General features: G+C 45.3%; 1 protein-coding gene across 1 annotated transcript in view; it reads right to left on the bottom strand.

Annotated features, from left to right (window-relative positions):
- Positions 1-21,293, bottom strand: part of LOC128469790 (opioid-binding protein/cell adhesion molecule homolog) — a 170,015-nt gene that overhangs the window by 63,740 nt on the left and 84,982 nt on the right. Inside the window, 1 exon segment of the mRNA XM_053451587.1 lies at positions 8,244-8,328. Coding sequence (XP_053307562.1) covers positions 8,244-8,328 — 85 coding nt within the window.

Genomic DNA, 21,293 nt, shown 5'->3' on the forward strand with positions numbered 1-21,293 from the left:
TAAAGGGCACCCAAGTCTTAATCGGGGAAACAAAGACTTTGGAGACAGGAGACCCCCAGAGCCGTGCCTTCCCCGACCCTAATTAAATCCTACATTATTGCACGGACGGGAAAACTTCCAGAAGGTGATTATAAAGCTAAACATCGCAATTTACAAGAATGCAAACCGGTCCACCGAGACCCAAAACGACATAAAGTGTGCGACGGAGAGAGAATTAGTTGATGAATGTTTGAGAGCAAGAAAAAAAGAACAGAGAGCCGGAAAACATTCCTTAAATAAATCAGAAATCGGTTCTGTTTTAAGTACACGCTGTTTATCGTAATAACATATTCTGGCGTCAAATCCTTCATTAGGTAGCTAATCTTGGAAACTAAAGTCACACTAATGCAATATTCAGAGAGAGACTCTACATTCCCAGAACTAACCGGCTCCCGATAACTCGCTTTACGAACTGGATATGTCGGGGACCCTGGGCTCGAAATGATTTATTTTGATGTCATTTACCTCCCCATTTAGGTAGCCAACTAGTCGCACTTCATCGCCATTGATAAATCACAAGTATCGAATAATTTAATGAGCGGTTAGATGAAGATCGATCTCTTATCAGTTGGCTCCAGAAGCTCACCATTTAAAGAGTACGTCTCGGGATTTTTCCCATTTTTCATGTGATACAATGTATTTAACAGAAATAATATTTATAAATATAATGCAACATTCCGATATAGTTTGAATACCCAAACCTTGCCTTCAGATAACTTTATATATATTTGTTTTTCCTATACGTTTTTGATGAGCCTTTTTAATTCTTGCCTGTAGACATGGGACACAGAGAAAGTGTTTTTGGGGGAAAATGACAAATTTCCCTTGTTTTGAATGAATTTGTCTCGGTAAATATTCTAGCCGATATAGTGGGTGGAAGGTCCGTGGGGGGGGGGGGCTGTGCCGCATTTCCGGAGGCAGGTCACCCTAATGAGTTATTTGGATCCCCAGGGCGCTGCTGCTCAATGGGACGCTTGGGGACCCTCAAAGATCCTTCTAAAGAGGAGCGCAGGTACATGACGCCACGTCCAGGAGTAACACTCTACTCCAGACAGTTCCTAAACATACCACGGATTCAGAGTCATAATCAGGGCACTTGGGACCCGGATCAGAGATCCCACCCAATGCTATCATCACATCTGCTTCCGAAATAGAAATCGAGGGCATTGCCTCCGGGCAGCTCAAGCACCCCCCCCCCCACCTGTCAGAGCCTGGGGCAGCTGCCCCCCTTGCCCCATGGAAGTTCTGGCCCTCCACTAATTAGCCTCTCATGGGTTAGAAATGTGAAACTTGCACTTTTATCCAAAGAGTTTCAGGGCCACATCTCAGATAAGAGAGGATCCGACACGAGCTGCACAAAGCAGCACAATCTGCTCTCTCTCGGCTGTCGACTTTAATGCAGCGTCAGCCTCCGAGGATGGTGGGACTGAAGGTGCCAGAAGCTGTTTATTACTGGCGAATGAATCTGGATTTATGCATGTAGATAGCCGCGTCTTCTCTGCAGCCATGGAATAGTTCGCTGTCAGCTCCGCAGGGGGAACATCAAAGTTATTTTTTCACTGCCGCTTCGGGTTAAAATGGCAGCTGCAGTGCCCCACTGGGTGGTATATTACTCCTATACAAGACCCCCCGCGGAATTAATTCCATGGATTTCAAAGCAACACGGGTCATTTTAGTTGGAAACATCTGTTTGCACATATTTATTTTTGAGCCTGTTCTTTTGCATTATATTTAAATCCATGTATTTTTTTGCCTCCTGCAGACTTCCCACCCCAGCTCCCCGGTGGATTTACACGTTAGACATAAAGCTTGTTCAGCTAATGAAAAAAATGGGGGCACGCAATTTATTTCTGCTTAGTTTGCGCTTTTAGACGTTACTGATGAGATAAGGTCATTTTCTGCAAAAGCACAAAACAGAAACAATTTCAGGCGGAAATAATTACGAAAACACGCGTGTAACTAGCGGCATACGTGTGCTCTGTATAGTACAGATCTCTGCCAGGAATAAATCGAAATAAATAAAAGTCTTTAACCCTTTGGCTTCTAAAGAAAGCGACTGCTGCTCAATAAGGGGACTAAACAGCTGCTTGTAATTCCGTTTGCACATCATATATATTAAATATATATATATACACACACACACACATATTATATATATATGTAAATGCAATTACAATATGAAATTACAAGCAATTGTATAGGATAAAAGATAAAAGAAAAATAAGCCATTATGTGCATTTTTTTCCACTCACGGGTAATTTGCATATGGGGCTGCAAAAAAGAACTCAAAAAATATAAAGCTTCTTTCTTGAAAAATGTTTTTACATTTCCTATAAACAAGACATTTAACCCTTGTGATGAGCAAGAAGCTGGCTCCTCGCCCTATTCTACCCCCCGCCCTCCTCTTTCCCACCCCCGAGGACTCGCAGAGGAAGATAACATGAAACTTAAGATAAATCGATATTCCTTATAAAGAAACAGCCCTTAATGATGTGTATGTAATAACGTGTTAAAGCCACGCGTGGCCTCTGGGGAGGCAGAACCGCGATGCCTCCTTTTCCAGCTGCAGGTGTGAGGATAACGCGCCGGCGGCTCATCTTCCCAAAGGGTTTGGTCTCAGCCGAATCCATCGCTGAGTCCTGGGAGATTAAACTAATGAGCTCCCCGCAGGTAGGGTTTGCTTTACACTCGCTTTTCAGCAGTTTGATCGTGGAGAGTATATCAGACTTTTTTGGGGGTCGGTTGGCGCATGGGGTGTAATAACCCGCTAGATAACTTCAGATCAATCTGCCACCATCTCACCCCCCAGTAATCAAGAGACGCAGACATGGTCTCTGCCTATAAAACTATAGAAAGCGGGGCTTGTGGGGAGCTGAAGTCTCCTATGCTCTGCTATTACAGTGTGTGGCCCCCAGAACCACTATTTGGTTGGAAAGAATCATCTTCACTCCATCTACGTGGCTTTTCTGACCATGAAATAAAACCCTGCATGGAACCGAAGTCTCCTTTGCGTTGGAAGCCGGCTTACCGAGAAGCCTCAGTAAGGTTGTGAGGACCCTGCGGCCCCAGGGGCTCTTCACACGCCAACCGCTGGGATCGTGGGCCATGGCCCTGCGTACGGCGCCACCCGCTCCCAGTAACCGAGGCGTTTTAATGGAACGTCTCCATTTAATTTGCGTTCAGCTAAATACCCCACACCGGCCCCTGCTCCGACCATTCTGGTTTATCGGCTTCTTTTCTGCGATTGCTTATTGTTCTTGCGACCTATTTCTTTTCATAATGCTGCCAAAATGCCAGCATTAATCTCATTCTCTCTCTCTGCCTGAAGGGGAACGGAGTAATTGGATTTATCTGCTTTTAGAAAGTGTTAGATTTAAGAGAAAGAATATTTTCGCGCATGTTTTTCTTCCTCCAGCAGGTAACAGGTTGGGGAGCATTGAATACCCCAATCAAATAACCCCATTAATATGCGAGTTTAAAGGGATGAGGCTTCTCTGCTATTCCATCGTCATTTGAACGGGTTCTTACACTGACGCTGATTGAGGGGGTATTACTTCATGCCCACCTCGCTATTCCCGTCAATGAGTCTAATTCTCATTTAAATAGAACACAGAATAACCTAGAAACATAGAACCTGCCGGCAGATCAGATCCATTCGACATGCACACAGTCACGCTAACACCATACACTAACCCTGAAGTAACACACGAGGAAATCTCGCTCTTCATTCATGATGAACTACATACACAAGCAGTTTCCATGTATTGATGGAGCGCCAGCAGGTCCGTAGCGGTGTAACAAAAGTGAAAACTAACAACATGAAAACGAACAACATAAAGAACGGAAAATACGATTAAACGCCTTAAAACGGACCGGAGCAGAAGGAGAAGTCGCTGTGAACGTCGCTGCAGAATTCTCTTATAGTTACAGGTTTCTGGAACGGCCACGAGCCACGTGAAACACGAACTGCCTCCCTGCGACTCATCCGCCCCTCTTGGCTCGCAGAAAGCCCTTCGTCGGTGTAATGAGCGGTAATTAATTGCCCCCCTGCTAATTCTGACTAATATGTCACATTCAGGGCTGGGAGACAAACTTTCGTATCAGACTCCGTGTAAATCACATGATTAGTACCTGTGCAGCGACGCGGCAAAGATCTGCCAGGTTTCACAGCAAACAGTAACACGTTGGGATCATTTGCATCCTTTTAGAGATCCTGTTTACAAAACAAATAATTTGCGTGGGGGGGCAATGGAATTTTTAAGAGTAATTTCAAGACGGAGATTTGGGAAGCGCGAGCGGTCGCTCCGAAACGCTTGGATAGCGAGAGGCTGAGTGCTGGAGATCCCTGATCCCAGAATCACTCATTAGGTTTAAAGACGCCAACCAAGATTCAATGATGAAATCAGAAAGAACAACGGGTGCAGAAGAATTATGGCTTCGATCAGCCATGCGAGTTGGTGGTGATTGTCAGCTCTGTGTACCAGTAGGTTCTGTAGAATTCCCTTGCAAAAGAAAATGAGTGGGTCGGGGGGGGGTTTGCACCAGGGCAACTGTTTTGATGATACCTGTGTGGACTACTGATTAAGAAGGTCCCTGATGCTACTTAAGAGGTAATGAAAACCCAACAGGAGTGGCCCTGACTTCCACGGGGCAAGAGGGGCAGGTACCCCAGGAGCTGGAAAGTGAGGAGGGCCCCAGACACCAGTTACAGCCGTGCCCAACGGGTTACGTAGAACGCACCCTAGAACCAAACGGCCTTCATACCATCGTTGTGACATCACCAGCCCACTGTATGAATGTGGAATATTCACAAAAAATAATTAAAAAAAACGAACGGATTCAAATTAAACTGAATATTTATTAAACAGCATAATGGGCTGCATTAACTAAGCAGCGCTGCGCAGGCATACACTCCCGGCTGGACGCTTATATACCCAGTAAGAGCGTTCCTGCAATTCTTACTTAAAGCAGCAAAGTGCGGATTTAGTGTCTGTGTCTCGATGCAAATATCCGCGCATGCATATGCAAAGAGCCCGCAGCGTCTTAAAAAGGGGGTTTGTGTCACATAAAGAAGCAAAGAAATTGCAGTCAGTAAAAAGATTACTCGGGATCCCAGGTGGCTTCAGATAAAAAAGAACGGCTTGTAGAGCCTAACATGTGATTTGGAGGCGAGGTGCATGAATAAACACTCCACAGACTTATTTAAGGGAGGAAAAAAACTCATTCATTCTCAAAAAGCAAAAGTAATGAACTCTTTAAATCCAAAAAGGAAAAATAAAAAGTGAATCTGATTTCTGACTCATTCTGACTCATTTTAAGGTCAACAATCCTGTTCCTTTAGTTTAGAGGAAAGAATATTTTTGCAGGAAGGGCGGTGAAGATGCGGAATCCGCTGGCAAATGTAATACCAATGCATATAACTCATACCCAACAATAACAAAGCAAAAGGGTGCAGATACTATTTTTTTTGGGGGGGTATTATTACTAATATTTTTTATTACAGATTAAGCTCCAACATAGTCTGCGGCGCTGTACAATTTAGATATGGCGTGGTTAAAAAATACATAACAAAGACATTTACAGATCCGGCAGGAGGTGAGGACCCCGCGTTTAACATCTCGGCCGTCATTAAACATTTCTGGAAGGAATGACGGACTTAGGGGTCCTGGCTTGTGAGCTTACAATCTATAAGGAAAGAGTTAAGCACAGATACTCAGTACTGATCTTCTGTAGTTCCAAATCATAGGATTTCTGAACAGAATTTGGAAAATATGTATATTTTGCTGGGAAATAAATATAAAACTGACAATTTGAAGAATTTATCTAAAAATACATAGTAAAGAAAGTGTGAGGTATGTTATCTGAGCATTATTTAGTCTTCAGTGATTGGCTGGTTCGTTCGGAGGCGTGCCCAATCATTCCCCTCTTCATCACTGAAGGGGAGGGGCATTTTATTTATAAGACTTTACAGAACGTCCTGTGAGCCGTTGAGCTCCGAAGCCTCGGGTGAGCGGAGTGCGTGCTGAATATTTATTTCTAAATAACGAACTGTTTAAATCCCCAGAATGTTTGTTTCTTTTAGTGAATTTTTAACACACGTTGTTTTTCGCTATTTTTTTTGTTAGAATAAAAGTTTTATACTTTGTATGCAAAGTAAGAAGGGCGCGATCTCGTGTTTATCTGTATTTGAGTTTTAGCTGTATTGAGCAATATTTTGTTTAATATTGTGCATTTAGTTAATTTTTTTTTTTTTTTTTTTTTTAACTGAATGATCACGGATGGTGCAGTATAGTATGTAACGTGTTCAGTTCCTGGCCTGGTGCATGCGCGATGCATGCCTTACAAAATATAGGGCCAAAAATACATGTGGAAGGAAATGCAGCAATCGCCCGGTGATCTGCCAGGGCTGGTACTGCCCTCTACTGGCTGACGGTACTAATGACATGTTCAGAAAAAGTCACTGGGGATTAAGAGATTCCAACATGCGCAATGGGGTTTATTCACTAAAGAGGTGAGTTTGTGAACGAGTTACAGGTCACTGACTTCACTTTAAATTACGAAGGACTTAACCCAGTGAGCTTCTGCTCTAAAAACAGCTTGGATGGCCCTGTACAGAGCATTTTTAAATATGGGCATATCTTGAACCTCACTGATTTATCTAAGCATCGCGCTGGGCAAGCCCTTCAGGCAGAGAAATGTGCCCCGCATCATGCATAGTGAATTCAGGGAGCTGAAACCACAAACTGCTCCCTGTTTAGTGAATAAAGGCCTGGGAGGGAAGCGTGGGTGGTCAGTCCGTTCAATAGCAGAAAACTGTAACTTGATGAAATTAGAGCTATAGATTACAGTCAATGCTGCTTTATTACATCATTCAATGTGAATATTATCCATTTGCTGCCAGATCTGAACTTAATGATCTATAAAAAGTCACTATGGTAATATAAGGGTTAATTCAGACATGGACCCCCATTCCTGTGCGCGGAGCAGGCATTAGTTTGATGAATACACCATAGGTAGCCGGAGTTATGCGTACAGAACAATTCTGCTGTAAAAGCAGGAGAAATAAAAAAGTGCATTCCAAATAGTTTCCATGGCAACTGCCCCAAATGTACAGCTTTTCATCAGAATTGCATTTTTTCATAATTTCCCACTGAATTAAAGGATCCGCGCTTCCGAGTGACTCTTTATATCCAGTCCCAACTCAGTTTTCACTGACTTTTGTGTTTCCAGTTAACCCTTTATTTATACAGGTTGATTTAAACTAAAAAAAATGACCCCTCTCTGGCAGTGCCCAGCTGGTACAGCGTTACTGTGCTGGGGTATCGCTCTCAGCAGGACTGTGTAGACGTGTTACACGCGTGTTACCCACGGGCACCTATGTGTATAACATTCCATTTGATAATGGGGGTTAACCCATTACATTACATTTATATATATAGCACCAGCAGATTCTGTAGCGCTGTTACAATAGAGGACGATATATATAAAATATTTACAATCGACGGTAAGATTGATACAGGTGAAGGCATATCGGTGCAGAATGCGGAGAGGAACCTGGTCTCGGGAGCTTACAATCAGATGTCAGAGGGATAAACGCAAACCCCTCACCGTATGCAGTGCATTAATATTATTATTATTATTAATAATATTATTTTATAGTTTTAGACGGATGAGCCCGTTGGCAGGTCTCGGTTTGCATGGTTTGGGTGCATTTCATAAACTCATTTTGTTTTAAATTTTGCATAGAGGGCAATCATCATACACAGGGGTATTTGTTGGGGTAATTATTATCCATCAGTACCCTGCACACATTCTCCTTACCTCAGTGTAATTAGGAGGCTCCTTTAGCATCTGGATTCAGGCAGAAGGAAAGCATCACAAACTTCACACATTTCATTAATTACCCCCCAGACCCCCCCAGACAGGAGCCCCCTCCCCCAAATGGCATGAAAGCTCAAGTATTTTTTGCACTCACCCCGATCACATAGATCATCGGGTTTTGGGGTACCCGGTTTCACCCAAAATCTATAACCCACCGTGACCCCGCAAAACCGGTACAAGAAACAATGTAACACAGTGATTAACCCCTGCATCCCCACACTCACCCACAGGGGCTCCTGTGTAACTTTACGAAGCGCAGAGACCCCCGAGCTGCCGCCCAACCGCCCCCAGCGAACCCAGAGGAAAAGAAAGTTGCCCCTTACCTGAGGATGGCGCTGTCCCCCTGCCGAACCGTGACGTTGTCCATGGCTTTGGAGAAGCCGGCATCCCCGCTGCGCACCGGCACTCCTGCGGGCACAAGGAAGAGCAGCCTGAGACCCAGGGCGAGCAGCCACCGCCAGGGGGCGACCCCCATACTGCCCCCGACACACTCACACACTACCCCGGGGCTCTCTGCTACATGCCCCCCGGGAGATCCCCACAGAACCGGAGCTGCCCGGGACCCGCTGCCCGTCTGCCCGAGCTCTCTCTGCCTCTCTGTCTCTCGGTCTCGCCCCCTTTCTCTCCCCTCCCCACTCGTGTTCAAACTCCCCTCCCCACGCGTGTTCATGGCACTGCTCTCACATCATTCTGACTGTCTCTCTCCAACCATCGTTGATTTTACTGTCTATTTCACTCTTTTCTCTCCCTCTCACCTCCCAAGTCTCTGCTTTCCCTCCAACTCTCCCTTAAACCCTCTATTCCATAATTCTGCCCCTTCCCTACCCTCTCACCGGTCTGGATAACCCCCCAGGTGCTCCTAAAACCTCTCTGCCCCATTATGCTGATCTCGGGGGTCTCTCCTGTGATCTCTCTGAACGGCCCCCATTCTGTATATATTTGCCTGTGGTGTTTAACTGCCCTGACCTTCCACTAATACCCCCTATGAATGCTCATTTTAACTGGGGGGGATTAATCACGCGCACTCGTTCAGACACCCCACAACAAGCATTTCAGATAAAAAGCACAAACATTGTATCAAATACATGGCTGGGGGGCAGGGGGCAGATATTGGGGCAAACAGGAATATCCGGAACCCTTCTGTCAATGAGACCCCAATGGATTCCTAAGAAAGTGATTGTCGGAGTTTGATGCCCATCTGACCCGTAATGCACCTACGCAGAGCAACATGTATAGAATATAACGGCCTGTACATGAAGGGGCAGGAAGTTTTACTAATGTGTGGGAGATAAAAAGAACAGCCTCCCAGCAGAAGTGGTAGAGGGTAATACAGTGAGGGTATTAAACATGCATGGGACAGACATACGGCTCCTGAATCTAAGACGAGACCAACGACTGATTAAGGTTTGAGTCTTTACAGCAGGAAATCCAGGTGATTAGATGGGGGCCGAATGGGGCCGATCTGCCGGCAGGTGGGTTTGTTATGAGCTCTGTTGTGATCAGGAAATCGAGATGCTTTGTAGCGATAACATTATGATAAAGTGGTTCGTTCTCATATGAATATTTAATAATTACACCAGTTTTTGCCCCTGTGGGGGTAACTTAATATTGACCTTTATCAGTTGATTCAGTCTGTCTGACTAAAATAGGCTCCGCTTTGGCCTCCAGCAGCTGATTTATTTTTTAAGGATAAGATCAGCTTTTTAGTGATTATCGCATGATTTCCCGCCCTGTCCTTATCTACACCAGGCAAGAAAATTAACCACTTGAGAACCTGAGGGGCTAAAAAGAATCATGAAAGAACAATGCACCATGAAGCCCTCAGACACGCAAAGGGTTAAGTGTCAGGCCACTCGCGTCTGGCAGGGATTACTGTTCGTTATATACATCTATAAAGCTCCAACGTATTCAGCGGCTTAGTACAAAACCGCCTGACCTGCTCTATAGGCACGTGGGGAAGGGCAACACAAGGTTAGCGGGACTTGGTACGGCTCACGGAGTCAGCAGAGGAGTCGTTTTTTTTAATAATACCCTGTTGTGTAATAAGATTTAACATTGGAACCTAGAACCCGTCTGCAGATCGGCCCCATTTGGCCCCCGTCTAGTCTGTCCGTTTTTCCTGCCGTAAATATTCAAATCTTAATCAGTCCTTAGACTCAGGAGCCAAATGCCCATCCCATGCCTGTTTAAATTCCCTCGCTGTTACCCTCTACCACTTCTGCTGGGAATCTGTTCCACTTATCCACCACCCTCTCAGTAAAGTAAAACTTCCTTCCATTCCATCTCAGCCTCTGACCCTCTAGTGTTAGATTCGGGTCTCTTGTTGTAACGTTTCTCTTCTTTTGAAATAAATTCCCTCCTGTACTTTGTTAAAACATCTTGGAAGAAGATAAGATAACGTCCAGCATCATGTGTTCAATGCGAACGTTATACAGCCGCAGGCTCGGGCCATCGAGCAAACGCTCAAACATGTGACAACGGAAGAACTAGCATGGGCTACTTTAAGGGTAAATATTCTCCCCCGATATAATCACGTAGCGTTGGGGGGCGTAAGGGGGTATTTCATGCAGCCTGCTCTATGCTTTAAGGCATCTGTAACCATAAAATATATCAGAATTAATGACCTTCATACAACATTCCGCCAGCCATTTATATATAGCTGCTTAATAATAATAATAACAGCAACAACAACAATAACATTAATAATAATAATAAAAAACAAAAATAACATAATTATTTTATTATTATTATTATTTGTGCTCAGACTTTCTTTATTAACAATTTGAGACATGCGAAAAAATCCTAAACTGTAGCGCCCTCTCCTGGAGAAACAGCGCCCACTGCAGCCCTGCGGAGAGGGACCTGTCGGTGCGTTTCACATCATGAATTCTGCCTGAAACGGATCATCCAATGATGTCTGCTGCAAGAAATGTGCTGTCTTTGGGTTTTGCACCTTCTTGCCACATGCCGACCTCCTCTTACCCCACCAATGCCACCCTCAGGGCTTTGCTTTGTGACTGAGAGACAGCAGACGGGGCTTTTGATTCTAAAATGTAACGTTTTGTATCAGAGTCTGCCATGGCGTTTTAACGTTGGGCACGTTGAGCCAGGGCAGCCGGACCCCACCAGTCCGGACGCTCTCCTGCTGGATCTGCTGCCCCCACCCCGGGGTATTTCCCTGGACGTGGCGCGCCGGCGCTTGTAAAGGTTTGTTTTTCATAAGCCCAGCGGGCTGCACGAGTCGGCGAGTCCTGTCACTACACATCTCAGGGCAGCGGGGACAATACCAGGCGGACTAGAGGAGCACAGAGATTGATGAAAGGCTTTTAGAGCTGTCTCGGCAGGGCTCTAGAATACGAGGAAACGCACCGGGGACGGAGCAGACGGGGAAAGGGCAGCCAATGACCCTTCAAACAAGCAGACGATATTGTGTTACCCCCTTTGCGCGCCAGGCTGCAAATGGGGCAAAGTGGCAGGAAAAACCATCATCAGAACATCGGTGTCCGAAATATCATAGTGCTGCCTCAAAAATATACCCCAAAGAAATTCCAGAATTAGTAAATGTAATAAATTTCTTGCACTTTAAGGCCAGCGGCTTCGGGCTGCACATGGGTAGCCGCACATTGCGGTTTTATAGTCACACAGCGTGCGGCCGCAGGTATCCAAATCACTAACCTGCTTACTGTTTACATCTAAAAATAAAACTATTACAACTTTAGGAAAAATCTTAACCCCTTAATGACAAAGCCCGTACATATACGGGCTCAAAATGCATTGTTTTCTATGGGTTTAGGGACCGCCCATTGTCCTTAAGGGGTTAAAGATAATACATTTATTGTTATTATTGTTATTATTATTATTATTATTATTATTATTATTGTTACTATTATTATTATTGTTATTGTTGTTGTTACTATTAGTATTGTTGCTATTGTTATTGTTACAATTATCATTATTATGATTTGACTTTGACCTTGCGAGAAACCTTTTCCTAGCTGATCTCAGGACAAAAAAAAGCAGGAAGAGGATTCCAAATATAAATCCATATTCCTTCAAATAGAAGACGAGCAATTAGTCCGTCAATAAAAAAAGAAATGCTGCTTTGGGATAGTAAATTAGGAACGACTCCATAGCTCCTACCACACACCACGTTAACCACAGCCCCGCTATAAATACATCTCAGCAGCGGCAAGAAAGCGACTACGATGCCCTCCATCCGTGATTTAACCGGACAGCAGTCCACGCAGTCCTGGAGGATCACAAAGTAGCCAAAGTTTCAAAATGTTTCTCGATACAAATGAAATGATTATTGGACCCATTGAGGATTGGAGTCAGATATCTCTGGATCAAAGCCAGATTGGCCGCAAGGCATTCCAGGACACGGCCTATGGATCCCAGCGAAGGGGCTCAGTCTGGATCTAGAGAGGCTTCCTGGAGATCTCATGAATTAGAAGGACATTTCAGCCACCGTGTGCTCTTTAGCAAATATGATCGCTGTGTGCCTTTAAAACAGGTTTTGTGTCCTTGAAAATGCATGGAGAGGTTTATCAGAATCCCCTCCTGTGCATTTGCGCCCCCCCCCCAGCCCATTGGCTGGCAGGCGGTGTGTTTGGCGCATGCGCACGGTACTCTATACTTTTTGAGCCACAGATCCTGGGCTGCTGGGGTTTGTTGGGCGTCTTAAAGGCTGCTTAACACAGACTGCAGAGGATCAATAATCATTCTATAGAGGGGCATCTGTTCAGAAAAAGCTAAAATTCTTAGGAAGCTGTTGGCAGAGAAAAAGCTGCCTCATAATCTTAAGCAGTTTAAGTTGAGCATAATGCTGTATACAGTAATATAACCCCCAGCGCTGTATACAGTAATATAACCCCCCAGCGCTGTATACAGTAATATAACCCCCAGCGCTGTATACAGTAATATAACCCCCCAGCACTGTATACAGTAATATAACCCCCAGCGCTGTATACAGTAATATAACCCCCAGTGCTGTATACAGTAATATAACCCCCAGTGCTGTATACAGTAATATAACCCCCCAGCACTGTATACAGTAATATAACCCCCAGCTCTGTGTACAGTAATAACCCCCCCCCGCTGTATACAGTAATATAACCCCCAGTGCTGTATACAGTAATATAACCCCCTCAGCGCTGTATACAGTAATATAACCCCCCAGCACTGTATACAGTAATATAACTCCCAGCGCTGTATACAGTAATATAACCCCCAGCGCTGTATACAGTAATATAACCCCCAGCGCTGTATACAGTAATATAACCCCCCAGCGCTGTATACAGTAATATAACCCCCAGCGCTGTATACAGTAATATAACCCCAGCGCTGTATACAGTAATATAACCTCCAGCGCTGTATACAGTAATATAACCCCCCAGCGCTGTATACAGTAATATAACCCCCAATGCTGTATACAGTAATATAACCCCAGCGCTGTATACAGTAATATAACCCCCAGCGCTGTATACAGTAATATAACCCCCAGCGCTGTATACAGTAATATAACCCCCAGCGCTGTATACAGTAATATACCCCCCAGCACTGTATACAGTAATATAACCCCCCAGCACTGTATACAGTAATATAACTCCCAGCGCTGTATACAGTAATATAACCCCCAGCGCTGTATACAGTAATATAACCCCCAGCGCTGTATACAGTAATATAACCCCCCAGCGCTGTATACAGTAATATAACCCCCAGCGCTGTATACAGTAATATAACCCCAGCGCTGTATACAGTAATATAACCTCCAGCGCTGTATACAGTAATATAACCCCCCAGCACTGTATACAGTAATATAACCCCCAATGCTGTATACAGTAATATAACCCCAGCGCTGTATACAGTAATATAACCCCCAGCGCTGTATACAGTAATATAACCCCCAGCGCTGTATACAGTAATATAACCCCCAGCGCTGTATACAGTAATATACCCCCCAGCACTGTATACAGTAATATAACCCCCAGCGCTGTATACAGTAATATAACCCCCAGCACTGTATACAGTAATATAACCCCCAGCTCTGTGTACAGTAATAACCCCCCCCGCTGTATACAGTAATGTCAGTAGGTGACAAAAGCCTGGTTTTATCTCATTTTGCCCCAATGTCTGCAGATCTGCAGCTGCCATTGCTGTCAGTCATGTGATATTTTGGGTGACTTTCCCAGCTCAAACAATACACTGAGCTGATGCTTTATGGCGATGCTAATGAAGTCCGTTCCTCCATAGACTTTCATTAGTCAGAGAGTCTGGCTGGGTGAATAAGACAGAGACATTCTATCATTCTACACAGTTAGTATGATAAGGAGTCGGAGGGTTTAGTAGATCGGGGATCAGATAACAGAGTGAGAATCATACAAACGGCTGATATGCAGCTGCCTGAACACTTTATATTATGGGGCAAAAACTACAACTGGGGTAACAAAGAAAACAGGTAGATATTTTTGAAAAAATTATTTTTAATCTGATACGAGGAGTAAAAAAATGGTGGGAGATCAACTTTAATATCTGTTGCTAAGCCTTCTGCCCATTTTGAGTAATATTTTAAAAACCTTTTATTTGTATTTAGGGTTTTCTCTCGGGGAAAGGTCTCCATAGTTTGTTTCCAGCATTCTGTCCGGACATTCATCCAGCGATAAGGGCAAAGGAAAGCAGATCCATACCCCAGCCAAGACTTTAAGGGATAGATAGCCGGTTGATCGTATTCGCGCAGGATGAATGCGAACGACAAATGATAGGCAGTCAGGATAAAACACAAGACCCCCTCCTTCTGGTGAAAGGAATTAGAGAGCGGGGGGCCGATGCGTTTCGCTGGAAGTGGGAGTAGAGCGACACTTCTCCTGGTATAATGGCATTACCCTGGGCTGTCGCTGCCACTTATCACGTTAAACAGCTGTTTGCCACATGAAGGGAACGTGTCACTCTGTGTGACATTCAACAAACTCTGACATTTTGCCTCTTAATGCTGCGGGGGGGTCACTCTTACTCATTGTCCCTCCAACAGCTTGAGGATCAAAAGAAAGAAAAAACCCACGGACAGGCTGACAGCTGCTCTCTGAGAAAAAGGTGCGCTGTCCATGCGCGTGTACACGCTGTCACAAACAGGACGGGATTTAACCCTGTGAAAGCCGCAGGGAGTAGAAAGGTATTCTATGTAACAAACAAATATACAATCAGAGTGGCGCAGAATCACTGAAATACTGAAATCACACAGATAAATAGAAAATAAATTAATTATCTGTCATATAATAGTTAATGGGGCTAAGGCCAGTTTCCAGGTGCACATATTTATTTTCTCTTAAAAGTCTGATCATTTGAGATATAACAGCTGGGCCTATTACTTTACTAAGAGGGTTTTAGATACGTGGAACAGCCTCCCAGCAGAAGTGGTAGATGCTAATACAGTGAGGGGATTTAAATATGCATGGGATAGGCGTATGGCTCCTGAATCCAAAACGACTGATTAAGGTTTGTCTTTAAAGGGGCAGACTGGATGGGGCCGAATGGGGCCGATCTGCCGGAAGGTTCTAAGTTTCTACATTTTCCGTTCAGGTCTATCTTGGGAAAGGCAAAGGATTGGCATTAACTCTTAGAGTGCTGAAGACGCGGTAGCACTTTCCTCCACCTGTCATTCGAAGGGTTAAGCGTCCTTTGGCGCAGGCTGTCTGCTCATTACTGCGGGTGACTCTGTTCATGCAGACGGCCGGAGATTCTGCTGTTCAATTATGTGTCTGATCTATAATCCCCGGAGTTTATCATTAAATCGCAATTCACTTTCCTATAATAGAATGCACTTCGGGAACATTCGGATTTTTTGTCTCAAGCTCGAGGCCACGGATAATTCTGGCCTTTGTTCTGGACTCACCAGGAGTTCAAAAAATGCCCCACGTTGTCTTCTCGGGGTTACAGACGTGTAATAGCAGGATTCGGGACCTGAATGAGGCATCACAAACTGACTCTATCACAAACCTGAAGATTTTCTCACAAGTTCCACACCGGATGAGGCAGAGAAAAGCCGCCATCGCCAGAGAACTAATACCAAGAAACCTCTACCAGATTGCTAGCTCTTTAGCCTCTATTGATCAAACAGATTTGAGGCCCTACCAATTCTGTCCTAAAGAGCTAACAATCACTTTAGGTAGACATCACATATCTGTGATTAGTGGGACACTGAGGTGCAGGCAGTGCCAGGTCGTCGGTAAAGAGACAGCTGATTGTGGAGGGATTAACTGCATTAACAGGAAGGAAAACGTGTTTAGCGAATGAATTAGCGATTTGAATCAATCTGTTTTGTGTCCGTTTGGCCTGGGAAGATTCCAGCAGGGCCAATAGTCATGAGATCTGAAGAGGTCGCGTCATCAGCGCCTTCCCCGTGAATGCAAATCCCTATTAATAGAAATTGGGAATAATCCCATGGAGGCAGAGTAGAGGGGGGAATGGGACCCCTTTATCTAAGTGCTGTAAACGTTCCATGAATGACAGCGTGTTGTATCTTGTGAATTCGTTACATTGTAACATCGAGATCAGAGAGGTTAGGAGGAGCTGCTAAACCTCGAAGACAACTGCTGCAACTGGACAGCAGCTCTTGGCCGTAACGCTCATGTCTCTGATGGTCGGCACCGATTAGCTGAGTGGACAGAGCTGCACCGATGACCCCGAAGCTGCGCATGTTCCAGGTCTAGTGAAGTGGCGATGGTGTTGTTGACGTTGTATAGCTGGGGAACTGCATGGTCTGTGGAAGGTAGAGTAACATCCAACACGACAGACAGGTTCTACTCATCTACACCCAGGTGAGTTTGTAAACATGGCCACCAGAACACTCTATCTGCAAATGCGGACTCAGTGTTCGGTGGGTTGGTGTCTGTCCATGCGCGTGCAGCCCATGTGGCAGCCATATTAGTAGCTTTTATATGTATGCAGTGACAGACATAAAGAAGGCTCCGCAAAGCCCAGGTAAAAGGTTGCCGTGGCTACTAGGATTTGTATCCCGGCTCTCCTGTTGGACACACAGACGAGTTCTATACAGAGCCGATCAATATCTTCAGCGACTCCACACAGAGCCAACCGATCTTCTCCACGGGCAGAGGTGGTGGCTGCGCCGAGCGACGCGATGTCACAATGTATTCTGCGCCTGCTTCCTCATGAAACCCTGACATAGGGGCTCAGAGTTTTAATGTAAGATTAACTTTGCAGTGTGTGAAGCTAGGAGTGAGCACTCAGCGAGGTGCCAAGCCAGGAGTGAGCACTCAGCGAGGTGCCAGGCCAGGAGCGAGCACTCAGCGAGGTGCCAGGCCAGGAGTGAGCACTCAGTGAGGTGCCAGGCCAGGAGTGAGCACTCAGTGAGGTGCCAGGCCAGGAGTGAGCACTCTGCGAGGAATGAAGCTAGAAGAGAGAAATAGTGTCCTGAGTGGATACATTTCTCTTATGCCACTAAAGAAAGCTCTGTCTCGGCTGCTGTGTATCCTCTGGCCTCCCGTTGGCCCCTAATGATCACGGTTGACCACCAGTGCTTGACAGCGGCACTAAAGTAACTACAGCATGGCAGAAATCCAGCAAAACGCACCTAAAAGAATGTGTCCCGTCTCCAGGCGTGAGAGATGAAAGCTAATGGGATTGTGTTCTGCTCCGAAAGCTGTCAGACATGAAATCACAGCAGAGCCGCATTTTAAAAAGCTTTGATTGGCCGTCGTGCGAAACCCAGAACCTGCAGCAAACTCTGCTTACAGCGCTGGGGGGGTATATTACTGTATACAGCGCTGGGGGGGTTATTACTGTATACAGTGCTGGGGGGGGTTATTACTGTATACAGGGCTGGGGGTTATATTACTGTATACAGTGCTGGGGGTTATATTACTGTATACAGCGCTGGGGGTTATTACTGTATACAGCGCTGGGGGTTATATTACTGTATACAGTGCTGGGGGTTATATTACTGTATACAGCGCTGGGGGTTATATTACTGTATACAGCGCTGGGGGTTATATTACTGTATACAGCGCTGGGAGTTATATTACTGTATACAGCGCTGGGGGGTTATATTACTGTATACAGCGCTGGGTGTTATTACTGTATACAGCGCTGGGAGTTATATTACTGTATACAGCGCTGGGGGTTATATTACTGTATACAGCGCTGGGGGTTATTACTGTATACAGCGCTGGGGTTATATTACTGTATACAGCGCTGGGGGTTATATTACTGTATACAGCGCTGGGGGTTATTACTGTATACAGCGCTGGGGGTTATATTACTGTATACAGTGCTGGGGGTTATATTACTGTATACAGCGCTGGGGGTTATATTACTGTATACAGCGCTGGGGGTTATATTACTGTATACAGCGCTGGGGGTTATTACTGTATACAGCACTGGGGGTTATTACTGTATATAGCGCTGGGGGGTTATATTACTGTATACAGCGCTGGGGGGTTATATTACTGTATAGAGCACTGGGGGTTATATTACTATATACAGCGCTGGGGGGTTATTACTGTATACAGCGCTGGGGGGTTATATTACTGTATACAGCGCTGGGGGTTATATTACTGTATACAGCGCTGGGGGTTATATTACTGTATACAGCGCTGGGGGTTATATTACTGTATACAGCGCTGGGGGGTTATATTACTGTATACAGCGCTGGGGGGTTATATTACTGTATACAGGGCTGGGGGTTATATTACTGTATAGAGCACTGGGGGTTATATTACTATATACAGCGCTGGGGGGTTATTACTGTATACAGCGCTGGGGGGTTATATTACTGTATACAGCGCTGGGGGGTATTTTTGTGTACAGTGCGTAGCCCCTCCGGTGTCCAGGTGAAGCTTTGTAACCACTGACTGCGGCTCTGAAGTTGCCCCCCATGAGGGGAATTTGTAACCTGCCCTCTCCTAGAAAGAGTTAAAAATCAATATCCAAATCTCCAGGGGCCACCTCCACCGGGGCCTGGGGCCTTGCGCGCGGCGTGGGATAGATGCGAGGGTCTTATCTGTGCGATTCGGCTGCGCGGTGCAGATTCGGAGCTCTTATCGTCGCTGTTCAGTTTTTATCTCCGGAATGCAGACAAAGTCCCGGCAGATTACTCTATTAATTCGCTAATGAACCTGTCGGCGAGATGGATTCACTACATGATCTGCCCCTGACAACATTCTCCACGCTCTATTAAAACCGACCCTTACATGCCTGGCCAATCCCCCAGGGGCAAATACATTGTATCAAAAGAACATGCCAAGGGGCAACGCAACCCACCGAGTGCCGGGCATTGTATCAACTCCTGGAACGTCGATGCAACAAGTTATACAAACAAGAGACGCAGCCGATGTCAACATCTCGAGACGCGGCCCGACCGAAACCATGGAGCTAGCGATGGACTCCACTACCACTAATCCACTGCCCTAACGCAGCCCCTCCATAGTGAAGTGCGGGGGGGGGGGTGGCTGCCTCCGTGCATTCAGTGTATGGCACTGACCACACTAACTGCCGGCTGTCAAATAACCTTCATAAATAATAGATCAGGAAAAGTAAAGGAAGTTTTACTTTACTGAGAGGGTAGTAGATAAGTGGAACAGCCTCCCAGCAGAGGGTAATACAGTGAGGGTATTAAACATGCATGGGATAGACATACGGCTCCTGAATCTAAGACGAGACCAACGACTGATTAAGGTTTGAGTCGTTACAGCAGGAGAAACGGGCGACTAGACGGGGGCCGGATGGGGCCGATCTGCCGGCAGGTCCTGTGTTACTGTGATGGAATAAAGTTTTATAGATTCATGCTAATGATAAGTATTTCTTGTAGCCGCGTTGCACGTAACGGTAAATAGTGCTGTAATTGCAGAGTCCTGGCACGGAGCCGCAGACAATCTCAAGCAGATCCTAACGCAGCAGAAGATTTCTCAGCCCATCTCATCCTCGAAGACGTCTGCAAAGCGGAATTATGACACCGCGCATGCATTTTTAGAGTGACACAGACCGTTTATTTTTAAGAGAGCTGTCAAAGTAAAATAATGATTTATGTCCCTTTACCGAATATACTGCTCCGGGCTGATTTGTTGCTCTGCATGCGGAAAATAAACATGCAACGTGAACATCTTTACATGAAACATGCGCTATTGCTGATGTAATTATAAGGCTCTTGTTAAAATAATTATTCCTGCGCCGCTCCGTGCTGCTCATTATTACTCCCTATTTATACAGAAGCAACACGGATACCAGATCAGCACCGCGCATGCGGACAGCTCCGGTATTACCAACACTATCAGCGCTGTATACAGTAATAATAATAACCCCCCCCGGCGCTGTATACAGTAATATAACCCCCAGCGCTGTATACAGTAATATAACCCCCAGCACTGTATACAGTAATATAACCCCAGCGCTGTATACAGTAATATAACCCCCAGCGCTGTATACAGTAATATAACCCCCAGCACTGTATACAGTAATATAACCCCCAGCGCTGTATACAGTAATATAACCCCCCCAGCACTATATACAGTAATATAACCCCCCAGCGCTGTATACAGTAATATAACCCCCCAGCGCTGTATACAGTAATATAACCCCCAGCGCTCTATACAGTAATATAACCCCCCAGCGCTGTATACAGTAATATAACCCCCCAGCGCTGTATACAGTAATATAACCCCCAGCGCTGTATACAGTAATATAACCCCCAGCGCTGTATACAGTAATATAACCCCCAGCGCTGTATACAGTAATATAACCTCCAGCGCTGTATACAGTAATATTACCCCCAGCGCTGTATACAGTAATATACCCCCCAGTGCTGTATACAGTAATATAACCCCCCAGTGCTGTATACAGTAATATAACCCCCAGCGCTGTATACAGTAATATAACCCCCAGCACTGTATACAGTAATATAACCCCCAGCACTGTATACAGTAATATAACCCCCAGCGCTGTATACAGTAATATAACCCCCAGCACTGTATACAGTAATATAACCCCCCCAGCGCTGTATACAGTAATATAACCCCCCAGCACTGTATACAGTAATATAACCCCCAGCGCTGTATACAGTAATATAACCCCCCAGTGCTGTATACAGTAATATAACCCCCCAGCACTGTATACAGTAATATAACCCCCAGCGCTGTATACAGTAATATAACCCCCCAGCACTGTATACAGTAATATAACCCCAGCGCTGTATACAGTAATATAACCCCCCAGCACTGTATACAGTAATATAACCCCCCAGCACTGTATACAGTAATATAACCCCCAGCGCTGTATACAGTAATATAACCCCCCAGCACTGTATACAGTAATATAACCCCCAGCGCTGTATACAGTAATATAACCCCCAGTGCTGTATACAGTAA

The sequence above is a fragment of the Spea bombifrons genome, chromosome 12, assembly GCF_027358695.1.
Source record: "Spea bombifrons isolate aSpeBom1 chromosome 12, aSpeBom1.2.pri, whole genome shotgun sequence".
In the NCBI taxonomy this organism is placed as follows: Eukaryota; Metazoa; Chordata; class Amphibia; order Anura; family Pelobatidae; genus Spea; species Spea bombifrons.